The sequence below is a fragment of the Paramisgurnus dabryanus genome, chromosome 20 (assembly GCF_030506205.2).
Source record: "Paramisgurnus dabryanus chromosome 20, PD_genome_1.1, whole genome shotgun sequence".
Taxonomy (NCBI): Eukaryota; Metazoa; Chordata; class Actinopteri; order Cypriniformes; family Cobitidae; genus Paramisgurnus; species Paramisgurnus dabryanus.
Genome location: NC_133356.1, coordinates 29883524 through 29906702, shown reverse-complemented (window position 1 = coordinate 29906702; position 23179 = coordinate 29883524). Strand labels below are relative to the sequence as shown.

Here is a 23179-nt window from a genome sequence, read left to right as displayed (position 1 = left end):
ATGCAAGCACTCGCTTGACCGCAGGTCAGGGAAGATCAGTAACCCCAGTCCACTTACTGTTCACACGGCACTTTGGTCCCAAAACATTTCCGTAAAATTGGCAGAGAGGCTTCTGTGTGAACACAAACACATCCCCCGTAAACCAGGGATGGGCAACTTCTGTCCTGGAGGGCCGGTGTCCTGCAGAGTTTAGCGCCAACCATAATAAACCACACCTGAAGCAGCCAAATAAGGTCTTACTAGGCATACTAGAAACTTTTAGGCAGGTGTGCTGAGGCAAGTTGGAGCTAAACGCTGAAGGACCGAAGTTGCCCATCCCAAAAAAGAGGACCTATAACATTCCCGGAAAGCATTCTGTGTGAACAAGAAGCAGCACCAATGCTGTAAGATGCCTGCTGAAGTGAGGACGTGCATTCTCACAACCAGAAGTTATGGTTCAGCTCTTTGACACAGGGATTAAACGCAGATCAACATTCACATCTAGAAATGCCTGCAAACTGGATTGAAGCAGAGATCAGGGAGCTCATCACTATCCGCGCTGAAGCTGAGATTAGTCATTAGCATGACAGAACAGCGCATCACGCACTCCTTATGATCTTGTCATAAGCAAAAATGCAGACGTGTGGTTTCTCGAGAGAGGATAATATAATAATAGCAAACTAGCAAACCCTGGTTATGTTTACATGCACAAAATTGTGTCAATTTTGTACGATTGAAGGTTACGACGATACAGTTTACATGCACCCTTAAGATTGCAATCTGATTAAAATGTTCGTTTACATGTACATTTTATAGAATCTGAATCGAACATCTGCGCAAGCACACAGCCAGGGTTACCAGATTCACGTATCAGAACCATCCCAAATGGACATTCATAACTAGCCCAAAAGCATCCCAATGACTATTCACAGCCCAGATACCAATAACTAATGAACAAAATACTTTCATCTTCAACCCGCTGAAAAAAACATCTGGTGGAAACTGTTTAAACAGTAGCTCAAATCTAAACGCAAAAAAGCAGAGGATTTGGCAACGCCTCGCCGCGGACAGCATCTCGCGTCGAGTTCAGGCTTTATCTCTGGATTTAAGTCAAAACGGAGTTGGAGAAAGTTGTTCTTAAGAAGTTTTCGATATAGGTAATGAAAACACATGTTTCAAAAGTCACACCGCTATTTTATTGCTTTAAGTAGCCTAATGTTTCAAAAGTACACATAAACGCGGCAGAATGTACATCGCGTAACCCCAGTAACCTTACCTTAATAATGCGTGAGACTACTGCCTTGCTATTGCGTGTTTCTGTGACAAGAATCATGTGATATAAGAGTTTAATATAAGGCATGAGGCTTGTGCGACTTCCTGCGGCGCCGGCAGAACTGACAGGCGGATGACGTTAAAGTGCCGCGAGAGCGAGACAAAATTACACTTCGTATGATTTCTCGCGGTACTTTGACGTCATCCGGCTGTCGGTTCTTGCAGCACCGCATGAAGTCGAACAAGCTCTGAACTTGAGCACAAATGTTCTGCGCATGTGCACACTGTATTTTTGCATCCGATTGAGAAAATACTACGATTCACGCGTTTACATGCGTACTTTTCTCCTGCGGATCGGAGTACACCACCCCCTTCAATACGATCCAAATTTGCATCCGATCGTCCTCAATCTTATAGATTAAGGTGTTTACATAAAGCCTTTTCAATACTATTGAGCCAACAATACGATTACAAACGGATTATTTGGTTGCATGTAAACGTACCTACTGTGGAAAAAACCTACCAAGACTTTAAAGGAAAACACCACCGTTTTTCAATATTTTACTATGTTCTTACCTCAACTTAGACGAATTAATACATACCTATCTTTTTTCAATGCGTGCACTTAATCTTTGTACAGAGCCTCGTGAATGTTGTTAGCATTTAGCCTAGCCCCATTCATTCCTATGGCTCCAACTAAAGTTTTATTTTATGCCACCATACATACTCGTATAACTACTCATGTAACAGTCTTTAAATAGGGAAAACATGGAAGTGTTTGGTGGCTTTTAAATTCATCCCTGTTTGGATCCTAAGGAATGAATGGGGCTAGGCTAAATGCTAACACATTCACGACGCACTGCACAAAGATTAAAAGCACACGTATTGAAAAAAGATAGAGATGTGGAAGAGCATAGTAAAATATAATAAAAAAAACGGTGGTGTTGTCCTTTAAATATGCCTTTACGGGATCTTTACAGTATGTGTGTGAATGCACACAGATTCTGGAAAATCATTGGCAGTGTGAATAAACCAAAAATTGAACGATCCCAGACAAATCCCGGATGCTTTTTCTGTGTATTTTCCGTAATCTCTGTGTGAAAAGGGCTGACAGTAGTATAGTTTAAAAATGCAATCTAATGACGGAAGATTGAAGACTAATCTCTGCAATAATTCTGTACAAAATTTTGGGTTATGTGGTTGAGTAAAACCTGGACCAACCCGAAACTTGGGTTCGAAAATTTGACCCAATGTACTGAAACAACTCATCTTCACTGTAAAGCTTGAATCAACTTAAAAAAAAATACTTCAATTGGTAACACCTACAATTTTTAACTTATATAATTAAGTGAAAATTTTAAGTTAAAAAAACTTACTTTTTTTGTTTGAAGTGATTGTTTAAGTTGATTTAACCTTTACAGTGAAGGTGGGTTGTTTCAGTACATTGTTGGGTTTTACAAGGTTTATTTTAAAGCGTTTGACATTATTCTGGTCCTTCCTTCAATTCAAGTCTATAATGATTTTTCTTTATTGAGATAAAAAGCATTAGAATGCATAGAAATGTAAGTGGATCATTGTTTGTATTAAACAAAATTAATAACATTATATTTAAAAATAAATTGAAATGCATTTAGTCATCTGTTCCTCCGTTTAAGACTCTGGTATAGCTTGACTGATGGATTTACATAACATTGCTATGCCAAAAGCACTTTTAAACCCAGGGAGTACACTGGGGATTTGTGTGGAGGTTCATTCAGCTTTATTTATACAGTAAAACTAGTGGATGATTTTGCCAGTGGCAAATATAGAGGGGTTATTACTGTCACTATAAATTGTATTATTGCTATACAGTACCTTTCAGAAAAGTAAACATTTTGTATATACAAGGGTAAATAAGAAAGCCAAAATATATTGTGGTAAAGCTTAGGTCCTTAAATTAAAATTAATTAGAACTTTTATCATTATTATTTACATGATGGAAAGAAAATGAACAGGATGTCAACAGAGCTAAAGTGAGTCATTGGTAACTTGATTTGTCTAATGTTATATTATTATGTCAAAGTAAAATGTCTACCACAATGTTTAACTTGAGACAAATCAACTAAAATCCTAGAACAATCTATGGCTGATATATAATAATGTTTATGGCTTTGAATTTCCTGGGGGGACATTTGGATCCCACAATGTGAAACCCTGCTTATTATTTTATCCAATATTAATGTCAATCCGTATATGACAGGATCATACCCAAAATATTGTTGAGTGAATGAAAGCGGAGTAACTGCGCCCTCGTGTGGTTGCGAGAGTTTACGCAGAGGAACTTCACACGGTCGTTTAACTTTTTTCAATCAACCACAACAAACACAAAAACACGAACTTCAGACAATATCTTAGTTTGATTTCTTTGCTGGATTAAAATAAGACCACAACACTAAAATACTTTTTCAACTTACTTTACCAGTAAAGAGTTGCTATAAATTATAATAAATTATATAAAAAAAATACATTTAATTATAAAAATAAAAAGTTATTTTAAGTATATATCAAGAAAGCCCTACTGAAAAATCCATCAAAGACCAGCATAAGCTGGTAGCTGGTTTTAGCAGTCTTCCAGCTTGACCAGCAAAGTCCAGCATGACCAGCTTAAAAAGTGAGTCCAGTACAGACCAGCTTGCTACACCAGCAATACCAGCTAAAATCAAACCTGGAAGACCAGCTAAAACAAGCTCACTAGCTTATGCTGGTATGAGCTGGATTTTTCAGTATAGGGAGCTGAAATGAATTGAAATTTCAAATTAATTAAACTTAAAAATATGAGTGCAACAAGGTGCAATAAGTGCAATTTTTCAGTGTAGCTCTGTTAGATGTGATACCTACTTCAACTGCTATACAAAAAGCTTTAATAAGCCAATAGAAGTAAACTATACTGTACAATCATGCTTGGTGTCAATCTAATGAACAATTATTCAGAAATAGCCAGAAACTGCATCCACTATCTGCTGGTTGTACACACCTTCCTTCTCATAAGTTGGTATATCATTTACTTACAATGCAAACTTTTGAAAAGCTACCTGAAGATGATGAGATCCAGTTACATAACACAAACCGCCAGCCGCCAGACATCAGCCACCTTGGTTTTGGACGAAACAAACAGTGACTACTCAATGGAAAGCTGAATCCTTTGTATTAAAACTTTCACAAGTGTCTCTTTACCAAAGAGTAGGTTGGCGTGTCCATTGTGGTCCATACACACCTATCAGGTGGCACAGCAGCAGTCTCGCATGAAGGTCGCCCCCACACCTGTTACCTGCTGTTTTTCTATTGACCTCCACGTGGCATCTGCTACAACACGATAGTTGCCATTCACTAGCAGTGAAAGGTGAGATGACGGACTTGGGTCATTATGGTATAGTAAAAACACTCTGCTCCGCCCCTCTCATTGCTGCATCATTTGATAACAAGAGATGAGGCATAATGACTTCAACAGGATGGTTTTCAAATAAATGTTTTTTAAGGTTTTAGTTATGACTGAACTAATAAGTCATATATAAAGGAGTAGTTCACTTAAAGAAGGGGCCCATTGACTTACCATAGTATTTTTTTCCTACTATAAAAAGACAATGGACCCCATCTTTAAAGTGGACCACTCCTTTAATATTAGAGGGAGCAACTTAAACCCATTTACTGGCACAGCCCATTATCAAATTAATATAACTCTGGCATTTTTTTGGTCTAGAAGGCTTGGTCTTGTTTTAAAGAGAGTTTTCAAAATGTTTTTGACGGAAGAGTTTAAAATGTTAAATAAAACTTTTTACATTTAATGTTATAAATTAAAAATAATGGAATAATATATATAATATATAAATTATATATAAAAAGAGGTTTGTGTTGCAATTTTAGTGGCCCCTATGTGTCATCAGCATACTCTTAAATATTTAATACATTCGAAAATATTTTAGAAATTAATAAATTACTGTTACTGCATATTAATACTGCTAAAAGGTTTTGAAATATTAAATACATTTTTAGGCCTTTTCAACGATATTTACTTTGTAGTGAAAGATAAAAAATGTACATGCAAAATATTGAAGTAAACTCATCCATTATGTTGGACAAATTTCATCACAAGTTGAAAAAGTATGTGTTAATTTTTTACAAAATTTTTGTGTTATACTATTTAACACATCATGTGTCATTTTGTGTCGATTTTGTGTTAAAATTAATAGAAATGACAACACAAGCTGAGCAAAGCTGCGTTTACACCACCCGTGTTTCAGGCGTCAAAATCGCGTCTATCGCGCCTAGTTTGCCGCTTGAACAGTTTGAATGCATTCGCTCGTCTAGAGCGAAGTAGATGCGCGGAAAAAGCAAGCATTTGACACGCATCAGAGGCAAAATCTGCTTTTTGTGGGAGGGGCAAGTGCTATGCGGTTGCCTGTTTGCAAGATGGCTGATGTTGATCGTGCATTTATCAAGAGAGTTACCGGTTTGTATTAAGTCACCTTACTATAAGGGGAAAATAAACAGCGCGGGTTGATAAACGTCACGTGACTCAAAAGTGAAGAGTGTATTACAACTGACACTCTCCAAGCGAGGTCCTTTTTATTTCCGTCTCAATAGAAATAAGAACTTGTGTCGTATAGCTCCGGGTGACTGCTCACGGACAATATCAAGCCTTCATGCTGAATGAGTGACTTCGGGCGGGGCTGCCGCCACAGTAGCAAGCAGGCTCATGATTGGTTAACGCAGCTCGAAAAAGTTCAAATTTTTCAACTTGGGCGTCAGATGCAAATTCATATCAAATGCGAAATGCACAAAAAGCACAATTCGCGCGTACCGTGCCAGACGCTCAATTCACGCGAACCAGCGAACGAGGTGGAATTGCTTCGACCGCTTCGCGCCAAACACCTCATCCGCGCTGCGAGACTTCCAGGCGCGCATCAACGTGTCTTCACATCGACTTAACATCGAAATCACTTGCGCTTCACGCCTCTACCGCGGCTGGTGTAAACGCAGCATAAGGGTAACATACACAAAAATGTTTTTCCAATAATAACACTGATTGTTTTGTTTTAACACATCCGTTTGTAGTGTGTAATTATATAACAATGTGTGTGCGTGTTGGTGTGTGACAAATACAATCTTGAATCTAGAATGATCAAAAGAGCTAGACAATTATTAAACTTTATTTATAACTATTTTAAACAATACAAAATTTTATACCATAAAAAAGTACCCATCTAAAAATAAAAAATAGTTACAAAACAAACAAAACCTTAATGCAACATAGAAAACATTGAATGGGGTTGTCATAAAAGCAGTAAAAAAAATGAATATCAAAATTCAAGGCTTTGGAACTTATTTGGATTTTTTGGGTGTTTTTGCCATTCCTTTTTTCTGAGGTGTAGATATCTCTTTGTTGCATAAATCACAGACCCAGCAACCTGTCGCAAAAACAAAGAGAAACGTTTAAAACGTGACTTACAGTCCGGAAAATAAGTATTTGACACATCAGCAAGGGGATTTCTAAGTGGGCTATTGACACCAGTTGTAGCCATCAAGCCAAATATTGAATTCATACAAAGAAATCAGATTATTTAAGTATACAAGTTGAGTCATAATAAATAAAGTGAAATGGCACAGGGAATAATTATTGAACACATGAACAGAACAAGGTGCAAAATGGCATAGAAAGCCAGATCATCACCTGAAATCTGTCAGTATTGAGAGAGAAACCCTACCCCCTATCAGTACTAATTTACATCAGTTGCTTTAGTCCTAATTGATGGCCTATAAAGGCTTCTCATTACCCAGGAGGCACACAGGAAAGACTTCATGATGGGTAAAAGCAAAGAACTCTCTCAAGATCTTCGTAATCTTATCGTAAAAAAAGCATTTTGATGGGAATGGTTATAGGCGCATTTCCAGTATGCTGAATGTTCCTGTGAGCACTGTGGGGGCCATTATCTGGAAATGGAAAGAGCATCACTTCACCATAAACCGGCCACAATCAGATTCTCCACGTGAGTTTTCCAAGAGCCAAGAACCACTTGGGCAGAACTTCAGGAAGACCTTGCATCAGCAGGTACTGTTGTTTCAAAGAAAACTATAAGCAATGCACTGATGGCATCCATGCATGCTCACCACGCAAGACTCCACTGCTGAACAAAAAGCATGTTGAGGCTCGGTTAAAGTTTGCGAAAGAGCATTTGGAGAAGCCTGTGGATTATTGGGAGACTATAGTATGGTCAGATGAAAGCAAAACTTTTTTTTGCTAGAAGCCGTAATCACCAAAAAGTCTTTTCTACAAAGTATTAAATAAAGTGGGTTCAATACTTAATCCCCTGTGTCATTTCACTTTATTTATTATGACTCAACTTGTACACTTAAATGTTCTGATTTCTTTTATGAATTCAATATTTGGCTTGATGGCTACATCTGGTGGAAATTTTGTGTCAATAGCCCACTTAGAAATCCCCTTACTGATAAAAATGCTGATGTGTCAAATACTTATTTTCCCCACTGTATCTGGTCATTGTTAAACCAGAGAAAACAAAAGGCTGTGCGTACAAAAACATTGTCGGATGATAAATTATGTTGATTTATGACTTGATGGACTCACCTAGAGGAATGGAGTCCATGCCCACACAGAAAGTGTGGAAACCTCGGTCACATTTATCACAGAACATCATCTCCTCCTCGTGGTGCGGCTGCTCGCAGACGGTGCACGTCTTGCACTCCATACATTGCCATGGGTACATCTTTATCTGGGACACCAACCCCGGGCTCATATCCAGACAGGACGGGTGACCTGTACATAAAGCAAGGCTTTTGCTACAAATCAACACGTTTTTTTCAATACCACGACTTCCAGGATTCAGGCACTTAGGAAAACTACTTGAGATATAACAACAAATCGTCTTCAATCATTTTAAGACAATGGTGACTTTGACCTTGTGGCCTCAGCAGTTACCAATCATCATGAGTGCTGTTCATATCTCTACATATAGAATACAATAAAGAAACACATGCTAAATACTAAAGAGTGATTTGATTTGGGGTTATTGTTTTTGAAAATGTTGACTTACCGCTGTTTTGGCACTGGGAGCAGTGGATGAGGGCTTCTGGTTTGCCTCTCTTGTTGGCCTCCTTACCCTTCTGACATATGCCACATATAGCATTGGGAATGACCTTAGGCTGCAACGGCAGAGCAATGCTATAAACGCCATGGCGACCAAGGTCATGTGATATTATACTCGAATTAAACACAATAGGATTTTTAAAGATACATTTACAGGTATATATTTGTCAAATACCCCAGTTAGGACCAAATCTATTATTAAGGACAAACATTTTATCAATGTAAAAATCGGTAACACATATTTATTAACATTAGTTAATGTAACTAAGGCCTAGTCCTGGCTTGATCTAAACCCCACCCTGTCCGGGATACCACCCCATAGAAAATGTTAACAAATACAAACTTATTGTAAAGTGTTACCAAGAAATCAAGAAAAAATCCTGATTCAAAATCAGTAACACTTTATTTTGATAGTCCACTTTCGACATTTGACTAATTATAAGTAACTTTCCAACTACATATCAACTACCAATCTTTAGAGAATTAGTAGACTGTCTGCTTAATATCTACTTACACTTTATTGTGATGATATCTCAACAGACATTTAACTGACTATAAGTATCTTTTCAGGTGCATGTCATCTTATTCCACTAACCCAAACCTCTTCCCTAACCCTAACCCTTACACTCTACTAATACTCTAATGACAGTTAGTTGACGTATAGTTGCAAATTATTGAAAGGTAGTTGGCATGTAGTTGCAAAGTTATTTATAGTTAGTAAAATGTCTAAAGTGGACTATCAAAATAAAGTGTAACCTCAAAATCAATGTCTATTATGTAAACTTTTTTTGTGCGTGAATACAATTTTACTTGCCAATTTCAGATCCAAAATGTTACTAATATTATTTATGCCAGTTATTTGGTTGGAGAAACAAAGGAAAACAAACAAACAAACAAAAATAAGCACAAAATAAAACAAACTGCAGAGACCCATAAAACTTAAATGAATGTTCCACTTTCATTTAAAGTTCTGATAATTTACTCTAATTTTACCTTATATAAGATGTTTATGTCTTTCTTTCTTTCTTCAGTTGAGAAGAAATTAAGTTTGAGGAAAACATTCCAGGATTTTTCTCCATATAGTGGACCTCAACAGTTTACAGTTTCAAAGGACTCTAAACGATCCAAACTGAGGCATAAGGTCTTATCTAGCAAAACAATCATCACTTAAAAATATTAAAAAATGATGTACTACTTTCAAACCACAACTACTCGTCTTGCACTAGCCATGTGACATGCCAGCACAACCTTACGACGCAATCATGTCGAAAGGTGACGCATGACGTATGCAAAACTACGGCTCCAGTGTTTACAAGTGTGGAGAAAGAGGAGCGTTCAGACGTTGTTGTATGTGTGATTCTAATAAGTGTCTTTGTGTCAGTTTATTGTTTAAATGGTCCACAATTTAGATTGTTGACGTGATTACGTAATACATAAGGTCCCACGCCTAGTGCAAGACGAGAAGTAGGGGTGCTCCGATCAATGCCGATATCCACTAAAAATACATGGCCGATCACTATTATGAATTGGACGGCCAATCTTATTCACAGCTTTTTCATGCACTACGGCTTTTGATCAGTAAGTCCTTATCAATCTGAAATCACTGTTAGTTTGACTCGTTTATAACATGCATTTGAAAAAGCAACACTTGTCAAACATAATCATTATACATATTCTTTATTATCATTAAAATACCTGAAAAGGTTTGAAGAACAGCAATATAAATATATCCTTAAGACATTTCCTGGAGCTGCGTGTCATCATAGCTGCGTGTGTATTGTTCTTCATCTACAGCACATATTAAGTTTCTGCACAAGAGCGCCCACTTGCTTTTGGATGTAGTGGCATTTCACCGTAATTCATTGAGAAGCATAGCAAGCATCATCGGCCGATCGATCGGCGCATCCCTAACAAGAAGTTTAAAAGTACTTTTTTTACAAAAATGACAACCGTTTCGCTAAATAAGACTCTTATGCCTCAGTCGGATCGTTTAGAGCCTTTGAAACTACACTGAAACTGTAAACCATTGAGGTCCAATAAAATCCACTGTATGGAGAAAAAACCTGGAATATTTTCCTAAAAAAAAAAAAAAAAAAAAAAAAAAAAAATTAATTTCTTCTCAACATAAGAAAGAAGGACATAAACACCTTGGATGATATGGGGTTAAGTAAACTATCAGTATTTTTTCATGAAAGTGGAGTAATCCTTTAAAGGGATTTTTCTCGTTTTGGAATCCATTCAGCCGATCTCCGGGTTTGACGCTAGCACTTTCAGCATAGCTTAGCATAATCCATTGAATCTGATTAGACCACTTGCATCAAGCTTAAAAATAACCAGAGATTTTCAATATTTTTCCTATTTAAAACTTGACTCTTCTGTAGTTACATCGTGTACTAAGACTGACAGAAAATTAAAAGCTATTGAAAGTTACCAAGGGGACTATTTTCAGGCAGTGCAAAATATTATCTATCTGCCTAGAAAATCATGACTTTTAATTTTCCTTGTCTTAGTACACGATGTAAAATAGGAAAAATATCCAAACTCTTTGGGTTTTTTTGTGGGATGCTAACGGTCTAATCAGATTCAATGGATTATGCTAAGCTATGCTAAAAGTGGTACAACCAGACCGGGAGATCAGCTGAATGAATTCCAAAAAGGTAAAAATCAAATGTATAACTCTAGGTGAGCTGGAAAATGAGCATTTTTTCAAAAAAAAGTGGAGTGCCCCTTTAAACGTGACCCCGTCTGTGAAACCTAGATTGAAGTCTCATAATCTGATGATGAGATTAGGAGCATCAAAGTTTGATTTCAATCTTTCACATGATAGATTGTAGAAAAATGTAAATCACTGAAATGACTTTAACTGGGTTTTCACAGACTAGGTCACAAATGTACAAGACCAGCACTTCACCCAGTATTCAGTATAGACACTTTCAATCAGTGCTCATCCATTAAGAAATCGCTTTACAATCTAATTTCTTTAAAACCTCTTTATTCAAATGTATAACTGTGACGGTTAATCTATATACTGACATGTCAAAGGCTCTACTATAAAAACCATTATACTGAAAAACAACAAAGGCTTATGGAAAGTTGATGGCCAGGCTTCACGATCAGATGTTAGTCAAGCTCACCGTTAACAAAAGGACAAAAGCCTTCAGTCTGTCACAGTAGTATAGGTATCGGCTATACTATCGGTATCACATCGATAAAAAACACATAACAGAATCCAGAACATTTTGTGTTAAACACTTTTAACAATTGGGGGAAATAAACAAGCCAACAACATACTGTACAATGAGAGGATCAACAGAAGCTGGACCTACCGCGCTCTCAATAAATTAATGGTTTCAAACATACAATGATTTATTGTGACTAAAACACACATTTGAATTAGATCCAGTAATAAAGTCTAACCAATGTATCCAGATTTCACAAATACATCTGTTGATGATGATATGGCCGTATTCAACATTTTGTAAGAGCCTTTAATAAATAAAATAATTCTGCATCTATATATCTTGATAATACCAGCCACTGAAGAAATCTACATATTTTTGTATATTTTTGTATTTGTAGGAAAACCTTATAAACTTATTACACCTGTTTTAACTTTCCAAAGGAGAAAAATGTAACACTAGTTTGCTTACTAAATATATAGCAGTATTGTGGGACACATCATTTCATGCAATACTTTACTTCAAGATCTGCACAGTATGCATACTGCAGTAACAGTAAGAATAGTAAGGTAGCATGCTACTGTTATAACTTACACTGCGTATAATTCCTGAGACGATGTAACTACAGGGAAAGGTAAATGTAGGGGGGAATTAAAAATTGTAAATCCTTTTTTACCAGGGTAACACTCTGTTAAGAAGAAAAATTTACGAATATATCAAAACCATTTATTGCACAATAACGTTTAAAATCAAGCAAATGTGGGCATACTACTCAAAATAAATCATGTTTTGTTTTAATATTAAATATCAATATATTTAATGAACAATATACTAAGTATACCTTCCTTTATATCAAGAGATAAAGAATTAGTATTACATTTATGTAGCAAATGCTTTATAGTATTGCTGGTGTAAAGGTAAACCTTTTGCTGATCTAGTAAGCATTCTGTCAAGAACAAAACAACTTACACAATTCAACCAGAAGCAAGCAAAAGAAACACTGATATATATCAAGTATTATAAGGTGCACACAGAGTCAGTGTAGAAAATCACTGACATTCCCTTAACATCATGATTTCATATCAAACATTAGTTTGACAACCAGTTTATGTCTGAAAGAAAGTAACGTATCACTATTAAAGAAGTTAAATAAAGCCAAGTTTAAAGGTGCACTCAGTAGGTTTGTGTGTACGGGGTCTTCTTTAACCCAGAGAAGGTTGTACTTAGCAATACCGTTTTTTCTGGACTATAAGTAACACTTTTTTCATAGTTTGGCAAGTACTGAAACTTCTAGTCAGTTGCGACTTGTACGTCAAAATTATTTAATATGAACCAAGAGAAAGCATTACCGTCTACAGCTGTGTGAGTCCGCTCCTGCTCCTGTATTTATATAATTCAATGGATTCAGTGATGTGGAATGACTAGGACCTTTTTGAACCTGATTTGGCTTTTCGTGTTAATTTAGCCTATTCAGCCTCTTAATTATGTTCTGTATGCTATTATGTATTGTGTAAATAACTGTTAATGTTACTTTAACATGTACGGACACCTATTCAGCATGATGTTCTGTGCTATTGTTTAGTTGAATAATTTGCCTTTTCAGATTAAATGTCTGTTCTTCGGCTTGGATTCTGTGAAATCATTTTCTAAATTAACGCGACGTATAGTCCACTGCGACTTATATATGTTTTGTCCTCGTCAAAATAAATTTTTGACTGATGCGACTTATACTTCGGAGCGACTACGGACTAGTATGCAGTATGCTACTATTGTTACATGTGAATACCAGTACATATCATCTTATCAAGAACACATGGTTGTTTTATTAGTTAGTTAAAAATAAAAATTTGATATCATTTTCAGTTTCTTAAAGGGACAGTGCACCCAAAACTGAAAACTGTAAATATTTATTCCCCCTCATGTTATTTGAACGCCCAATGTCTTTTCTTTGTTCTTCTGGATCCAAATGCCGATGTTTCCATTTCAGTACACATACTCTGTGGCATTTTTAGGATGTTCATCAATAAATAATTTGTAAAAACTAAAACAACACTGATATTCACAACAAGAAAGTAGAGGAGTAAATGTCTTCAAGACAGTTATATGATACATAGATGTGGGCGATAAACCGGTAGGTATGATAAACTGGTAGAAATTTGTCAACTGCTAAATATCTTGGACTAACGTGTCTCTCTTTTACTCTTTCCTCTGCCAATGACGAGTTTTTCCGGCAATACGTATGTTCGCCATTTACCCACAAATAAAACCCAGAAGTATTCCCTTAGGATAAACAGTTCAAACTCTGTGTATTTTTGATCATCGCTCTGCATCTGTTCTCTAACAAAAGTCCTTCACAAAAATAGAATTATCTCAGCTTTTTTCTAAACATGTGGTATTTTTTTAAAAACCTACCCCACCCCTTCGAACTCGACCACTTTTGTCATGTGGTTTTTACGTCAGTAAAGGCGGTGACAAAGGGTCACATGGATATTAACGTCATTGACAGGAGACTGCACTGCCCCGTGTCAATGTTTTGAATGGCAATTTTCTCACGATTTACAAGTAGTTGAAAACATTACAGATATTGATAGTAATCAGCTGGACAAAATATATAACACTGGCCTAGTGGTTTTGGACATTTTACTGCAAATATCTTACAAATTGCACCTTTAAAACATACATTCTCTGGAAGGCATTAAAAGTTTGTGAAAATCATAAAAAATGCTGCCATTGGCTGGCAACTTTTTCCTAAAAACGCTGGCGGGGAAAAGTAAACATTTGTAAAGAAGCACCGCAGTTTTAAATCAAGTGATTTTAAGCCATTAAAACACAAACAACAGAGCTAAATTTGTGCATTGTTTCTGGGTGAGAGGAGCTTGCAAGTAGCGCATCAGCTACTCATTAAGCTCATGAGCATTTTTGTCACTTTATTGGCCTTAAAATCTTTACAAGTCTTTACAAGTATCCTCATAAACACAACCATTTAGGTCTTAAGAAAAAATAAAAGTAAACAGCTGAAAAAGAAAATGCATGTTTAACAGTATATTGGCCCAGGACTTTTGGGTCTTAAAGGGAAAGTTACCTAATTTGCTCCTGTCTGTCAATCATCTTGATTAAATCACTTTTCTACCTTTAATAAGATATATATTATTTATTATCCTTATTTCATTATTGACTGTTTATCTTCAGTGAACTTTTGCTTTGTTTGTTTTTGGTCTTATTTTTTAGGCTTGTATAAGTTTTTTGCAATATTATTGATATTGGTAACAAGAATTATGAAAATTCTATGGTATCAAAAACTTTATTAACACGAGACTTTTTTAACAATGCTTTTTTTGTAATGGATAGTGTAATGATGATCTTGAGATAAGATTTTGGTCATATCGTTAAGTGATTTATTTAACGCTTTTGGGTCATTTTGAGGACTAAAGGGTTTTCTGGTTATTATGGACCCCATCGACCACCATCCACTTCCATAGTTACCACAACACCCCAAACAACCAAAAAAAAAAAACACACTAGGGGTTCAAATGACATAAGGGTAAGTAAATAATCCAAAAATTTGAATTTATGGGTAAATTTCATTAATTAAATCACATTAGAAATAGGGAAGATCAATATGATTTAATTGTGGAAAACAGTGTTTAATGTCTTCCATATCTTTCTAAGTCAGTATTATTTTGCTTTACTGTCATAAATCGATCGGTCCGTGCAGCGCACATGATGTCAAACTCACCTCCGTTATCTGGGGTTGTTGGAATGCGGTGACGCACGGCTGTATGTATTTGTGCTACACATATCAGAATGATAGCTGAAGTTTGGCATTCTGGGGTGCATGGCCTGCCCCCAAATCCACTGAACCGTATCTGAGACCACCTCTGCAAAGCATACACTAGCCAAATTAACCATACTTTGGGGTCAAACGTACTTAGGTACGGTACGGTTCACATAATGCGAGTACATCCATAAATAAAATAAGATTTTCTAGTATTTATGGTATGGTGATAGATATATTCAAACAGCTCTCAATGGGCAGAACCTCAATCAAGCAGAAAATATCCTTAATTTGTAAACTTTAATAAAACATACAATTAACTCTTTCACCGCCAGCGTTTTTAAAAAAAGTTGCCAGCCAGCGCTAGCATTTTTCACCAAAGTTTAATGCCTTCCAGAAAATGTTCTTCTTTAAATATATAAACATACAATATACCAAATGAAAGAACAAACCCTCTGCTTTCAAACAAAAAAACCCGTTTCATCCTACCTTCAGTGGTCCAATCTCGTCAATGGCGGGTAAAGAGTTAAATAAAAAAATAAAATAAAATGGTTTAAACACATTTATGTAAGAATATATTATCATAATCATCTGTCAAAAGTGCTTTTTAAAACTTTGTAATGGAGGGTTTACTGAGTGCACCTTTAATAATAATAACGGTTTTATGTCTATGAACTAAAAGTTAAAGTAAAACTAATAGTGTTTAGCAGCCAATTGAAAAAGCTCACTCGCCTTTCATTTTACCTGACAGGCAGGTTGGCAGGTATAGACAGAGGTATTTTAAGCTATATGAAGTACTGTTCACTTTATCTTAGTAAATAATAAGTATATCGCAGCTAAACTAATGGCAGTACCATACAAGAAACATTATTGCTCCAAAGGTCTGTGCAAAACACAGAAACTGTCACTGGGTTTCTGGCACACAAAAAAAATAAGTGCCACTATTATAATGGAAAATAAAATCCATTGATGAGTGCAGTCCCAATCTATGACCACCAGGGGGAGTGTGTCTGAGTATGTGAGTGCATGTGTTTAACAGGACAGAGGACGTCTCTGCTAAAAGTGCTGGAAAAGAGCGGTGTCAAAAAGTGGAGAAGAGAGATGTTGAGTTATTAAAAAGATCAGGGGCTTTTTTCTTCTACCTTGTACCCAGGGACAGATTTGTGTTGGATGGTGCGAGAAGTGCCGTCTTTGCTCTGGGTCCCGCTTCGATCTTTGCTCTTGACTTTGTTTCCACTGTCTTGGCTGTCTCCGTCTGAAGTGTTTCCAGACGAACTGTCCTGTAAGTCAACAAAAACATATATTCTAATTAACCATATCTACTGTATATAAAAAGTCTTGTTTTTTTAGAAGTCAGGGAGTCTTGATAAGAAATTGACTTACTGAGGACCCTTTATTTTTTTTGGCGTCTTCTTTCCCATCTTCGCCATCATCAGAGTCTCCATCGCTGTCCAGAGCTGGCAGCTCAGGGTCCAGTGGAGGCTCATACAGCGCTGTGTTCATGGGTAAGTAGCGAAGTTCATTTGGAGAATACCTACAAACGTTAAGCATTAGATACGTTCAAGAGTGACATCCTGTGAATTTACAAACCAAATGTAATCAAATGTATTTTATGTGCACAGGAGGAGCCGGAAGTACTGCATAAAGGATGAATTACTTCATGAATTACCTTTTGTAGTACTCTTGAAACTGTCCAGGGATTAGGGCAACCGGGTATGGACCTGTCTTGGTTCTTTCTGGAGGAAGGATTTTGTATTTCCCTTGCGGTACCTGAATAATCTACAGGTGAAAGAGAAAGATTACAGACACAAGCAAAGACAGATTTGATTTTGTCACAACAAATATATGAAAAATTTAGGGCCAGATTTACTAAACAGGGAAAAAAGCGTGAATGCGCAGTTTTTTAAAAAATGTAGATGGAAGTGGAAATTTCTGCAGGTGATCTACTGACAAGGGTTGTACTTGGATACAATTTCAATGTTTGTTAAAAAGAAAGCTATTAAAACTTCAAATTTGTGACATATTTAATATGCTTGTAATCTTATTTTGTGCCTTCCCTTATTTTATTCTCCTTTCTTCCCTCCCTTGTTAGTATATTAACTTGATTTTTATTTGAAATCCATCTGAATTTTATATGATGTTTTTTTATATGATATATTCTGTAAATTACTGAACAATACTTTATTTTCTCATTGGAATAGTTTTTTTGTAATTGCATTTGTTAAAGTTGCCATTACAAAAATGCAAAAAATGTATGCACAGGAAAAAAAAGGTGCACGTTATAGAACCCAGGCGCAAAAATCTTTTTTCAATAATGACCAATGTGTTTTAATACATGCTTTTTTGGGCGTTAAATATTGGCACAAATACCAGTAAAATGACTAATGCAAACCTTAGTAAATCATGTTGCGTGATTCATTTAAGTATTCACATTCCATAAATTTCGTGTCTAAAAGAGAAACGCCTATGCAAGAGTTACAATAACAACTGTGTCCACACCTTTCCAGTGCAAAATTTTTACATCCTGACAGTCATTTTTAATGGCAAAAGAGGTGTTTGCACTGACGCAAGCCCTTAGTAAATCAGGCCCCTAAATGTTGACTTTACAAAGTTACAACAATTTGAAAGTTAGGATGAAGTCTTTGTGTTATATTGAATGTATACTGAATGTTGTCCTTGCTACTGTGCTGGTTGCTTGCTAGCTAGTGTGATGCTAGATGTCAGGCCAACATAATAAAGTTATTAAAAAAAAACAACAACTAATAAACAAACATTAAACACTCATCTTACATGTGTTTGTAGGTCAAAATAAGCTCTTCTCTCCTCCATCCGCTCTCGGTTGAAATTACTATTGAATTCAGCAGCTTTTTTAGCAGCTTTCTTTATGTACTCTGGCACTTTACTGGCTTCAACTTTTTGAGGGTTTTGCTGCTGCATTTGCTTAAAAAGTCAAGAGAGTCAAATTAGCACAAAAACACTTAGCAAAGTAGCACCAACCTTGATCACAATTCCTGAATAAGCTTTTAATTTTAATCAAAAAACAGGCTTAAAGGCGGAGTGCACAATGTTTGAAAAACGCTTTGGAAAAGGGAGTTGGCCGACTACCAAAACACACTTGTAGCCAATCAGCAGTAAGGGGCAGGTCTACTAACTGACCTCCTTGCCGGGGTTGCGTACGTGTGGGGCGGGTCTATCAAAAGAAGGTCCAGATTCTATTGGGGTAGGGGCGTGTATGTTTGGGTGATTTCAAATGTCAACATTGGCTTTCAAACATTGTGCAATCCGCCGTTAATAAGAATCAAACAAACATTACTCTTTGCTAAATGAACTGTTATTAAAACAATCAGTGTGTGTGTCTGTTACTCACTGCACTTAGTGTGCTCACAGAATACTCTTTGGTTATCCTCTGCCGTTCTTTTTCTTGGAGTATGACGGAGTACTCTGCATGTTTGGCTGGGTACTCTTTAATCATCAGATCAATGACCTCATCACTGCGTAAGGCAGTAAGACCTAAAGAAGAAAGGTGAAGGGTCAATAAGAGACTAGAGTCAAACACTGACCACTATTACATACACACCAATAATGTGATAATTTCCAACAATCAAGAGAAAGGACTTAATCACAGTTAATGAAGATGTGTACATGTTGTAAATGGTTATTATCGCCATACCCCAATGTATAGCAGCACAAAGGGTAAAGTCATATACAGTAGGTGTGTTACTGCCCATTGTTTTAATGCACTCACCTAAAGGATTATTAGGAACACCTGTTCAATTTCTCATTAATGCAATTATCTAATCAACCAATCGCACGGCAGTTGCTTCAGGTCATTAAGGGGTGTGGTCCTGATCAAGACAATCTCCTGAACTCCAAACTGAATGTCAGAATGGATAAGAAATGTTATTTTATCAATTTTGAGGGTGGCATGGTTGTTGGTGCCAGACGGGCCGGTCTGAGTATTTCACAATCTGCTCAGTTACTGGTAGTGATGGCCAAACGAGGCTTCCTGAACCAATGAGGCTTTCCAGCCCATTGGTTCGCCAAAAGGTTCATTTACCCGAAGCCTCATGAAACACTGTGCTCTTCAGTGACACCTGCTGTGCAAAGCAATGTATCGCACACGCACACAAATCTATTCATTTTGAGCAACCAAATTGTCATGGTGTGGGCTTTTGAATAAAGTATATTAAAGAAAGTATTTTACTCTGCTTGTGTTAACCTATGTACACACAACTCACACATACACAACTTTGTGTTCAACTATACAGTAGTTCTTGAGTTAGTGATAACAGTGAATGCACAAAATAAAGAAATGAAGAGTTTCGTTGCAAAACGAGATAAATCCATTTTTTAACATTTTTGTCAAAACATGTTTATTATTACGTTATCATGCATGTATTTTTAAGTTATGAAGGTTTAAATCAAAACAAACCAACTGCAGTTGCATTGAAATTAATTGGAATGCACAACCAAAAAACAAGATTTCTGAACAATTAAAAAATGGTGGTTATCTCGTTTTGCAACGAAACTCTTCAAATTATCGTGAGTGCAGTGCTTATTGAACTGGGGCTGCAATAGTGCAATGCTTATGGGACTGGAAGTGTGGAACCGCAAACTGCAACACAGAAAAGGGTTTACTGGTTTTTATTTAGAAACAAAAGTTTTTTAACAGCATTTGGATTGAGGCGGTTTCTGTTTTTAGAAAACACCCTATCACAGGGCACTGATGATGCTGGACAACATAAGAAGATCAGTGCCAGCTTATATAAATTGGGATATTGGACCTTCTGTTTGTTCCAATATCCCAATGGATCCTCAGTCCTTCTAGGTTATCCCTAATACAGTCTAGTCTTATAATAATAACAGCAGCAATAATATATATAATAATAACACTACTACTAATATAGGCTATATAATATAATTACGTATTATAGGTATTAGAACTAGACATATGCTAATTTACTCTAATGATCTACTGAACTAGGCTATGTATAATTTACTCTAATAATCTACTAAACTAAGTGTAATATAATATATAATACAGGCTATGATATATACTGATAACTATACTAGAAACTCACTACAACCTTGCCACTACTCGCTACAACCAACACTTTAACATCAATGCAAACGTACTGCAAAACCCACAAGAGGCGCGAGTTTCGAACCGTAAGCGAAACTCAGAATGAAGCAATGACGTATTCAACAGAAAACGAGGCCTCGTTTGTCATCGTCACGTGATTTTCACGGAAACGATACAAGCCTCGAATCGGGGCTTCATCTGGAACGCCCCTTTTTGCTCGACACAAGCTCCGGAGCCTCGCTTCAGATGTCCCATCACTAGTTACTGGGATTTTCACGCACAACCATTTCTAGGGTTTACAAAGAATGGTGTGTAAAGGGAAAAACATCCAGTATGCGGCAGTCCTGGGGGCAAAAATGCCTTGTTGATTCTAGAGGTCAGAGGAGAATGGGCCGACTGATACAAGCTGATAAAAGAGCAACTTTGAGTGAAATAACCACTCGTTACAACCGAGGTATGCAGCAAAGCATTTGTGAAACCACAACATGCACAACCTACAATGGCAGAAGACCCCACCGGGTACCACTCATCTCCACTACAAATAGGAAGAAGAGGCTACAATTTGCACAAGCCCACCAAAATTGATGTTAAACACTGGAAAAATGTTGACTGGTCTGATGAGTCTTGATTTCTGTTGAGACATTCAGATGGTAGAGTCAGAATTTGTCGTAAACAGAATGAGAACAAGGATCCATCATGCCTTATTACCACTGTGCAGGCTGCTGGTGGTGGTGTAATGGTGTGGGGGATGTTTTCTTGGCACACTTTAGGCCCCTTAGTGCCAATTGGGCATCGTTTAAATGCCACGGCCTACCTGAGCATTGTTTCTGACCATGTCCATCCCTTTATGACCACCATGTACCCATCCTCTGATGGCTACTTCCAGCAGGATAATGCACCATGTCACAAAGCTCCAATCATTTCAAATCGGTTTCTAGAACATGACAACGAGTTCACTGAACTAAATTGGCCCCCACAGTCACCAGATCTCAACCCAATAGAGCATCTTTGGGATGTGGTTAAGCGGGAGCTTTGTGCCCTGGATGTGCATCCCACAAATCTCCATCAACTGCAAGATGCTATCATATCAATATGGGACAACATTTCTAAAGTATGCTTTCAGCACCTTGTTGAATCAATGCCACGTAGACTTAAGGCAGTTCTGAAGGCAAAAGGCGGTCAAACACAGTATTGGTATGGTGTTCCTAATAATCCTTTAGGTGAGTGTATATTGACATTTACATTGTCTGTATTGTTGTTGTTAATGAGTACTGACCCTTTACAATAAATAAAAAGTTAGCCCACAGGCTATTTTTCATCTGTTGCCCCTTGCCAAATTTTAAAAGGCAACAAATGCCAAACACATTCCAATGTCATATTTTGATATTTGGCACAGTGACAAACAAAGAAATATAATGACAATGCTGTTGCCATGTTCTTCAAACAGTCTCTGGGTAAAGATAAGAAGCAGAGACGTTTTGTTCAGGGAAACTTGCTAATGTTATGTTTACTACGAATCTGTGCTTAAGATGCATGACACAAGGTACATGAGGTAATATTACAAAAATCTCATTATAGCATCATTATGAGGGTGCCTGTAAACATAGTGACTGCTACAGTTTATGTAAATGCTACAGAAAGTCTGAATAAATGAAGTCTTACCTAAAGTACACTGTGTTTCCGTAATGACATTCTGCTCTCTCAGATACAGTTTCTCTTTATGCGACAAGTCTCTTCTTTCCAAATCTAGTGTAAAGTGGAACAAAGGTCATAAGTTATCATTTAATGTTTTGGGAGGGGGACCCACAATACAATGATTCAGTTCAATGCAAATACCTGGATATTTCCGTTTAAATGATGTGACTCCTAAATATTCACTGACTTGCTCTTGTAACATGTAATACTCTCCTGTGTCATCTGGAGGCCATTTGTATTCTGTTAGGTTTTCAGCAGGGAAGTACGTTGCTCTATAATAAAGCAAGAAAGATTCAACACAGAGCAATATCATCATGGTGGAGTAAAACTTACATAATGACTTTAGTTAGATAGTTTATGCATCTTTCTTGATAGTGTGCTGAATGTGCTGCTCACCCCAGATCTTGGTTGGATGTGTCACAGCTCCTGGAACTGTCACCTGAACCCATCCTGCGTCTCTTTGGGGCTTGACTGCCATCGCTGGAGTTCTCCTCAATCTCATCCTTACAATAAAAACAAAATCAACAACAAGAGTTTGTCAGAAAAACTTACGCCAAAAAACACATTTTGTAAATTAGCCAATACGTTTCAAAGCGCAACCTAGATCGAATATTTATAAAATCATATTGTATTTTCCAGACAGACTGTCGTGTAGTTGTCCGATAAACAAAAGAGTACATTTAGGATATATTTTCTTTACTTTATATATATTTCACGTCCACGCGCATAATCCACAATAACAATGTTCATCATAATACGCAATCATCTTTGTTTGTATTGATTGAATGTCTTCACCTCGGATACATAAAGACGACTGTGGCGCGTATCACGCTATTTAGGAGTTAAAAAATGCACTCATATGCTAAAATGTAGTAACCATGGTTGTGCACTAAAATGTAGCCACGAAACCACACACACAAACCTTCATAGACTGTGTTCCTGGAGTTGCAGGATTGCTATCGCACGGTCTTGGCGACAATACAGTTGCCATGTTGTTGTTCTTTCTGCTAATAAAAGAGTGTCACATTCCGACTGGAAAGTGGGAACGCAAAGAA

The 23179-nt window shown here is 36.9% G+C and overlaps 1 protein-coding gene across 1 annotated transcript; it reads right to left on the bottom strand.

The window, feature by feature from the left end:
• Positions 1–6464: 6464 nt before the first annotated feature.
• phf10 (PHD finger protein 10) lies at positions 6465–23155 on the bottom strand. The gene is made up of 12 exons (XM_065250895.2): positions 23047–23155; positions 22521–22627; positions 22266–22396; positions 22092–22175; positions 18714–18856; positions 18137–18286; positions 17016–17125; positions 16730–16880; positions 16489–16626; positions 8340–8448; positions 7874–8062; positions 6465–6695 (listed from the first exon to the last, which is right to left on the bottom strand). The coding sequence occupies exons 1-12, from the start codon at positions 23113–23115 to the stop codon at positions 6610–6612; spliced, it is 1467 nt and encodes a 488-aa protein (XP_065106967.1). The 5' UTR covers positions 23116–23155; the 3' UTR covers positions 6465–6609.
• Positions 23156–23179: the final 24 nt, after the last annotated feature.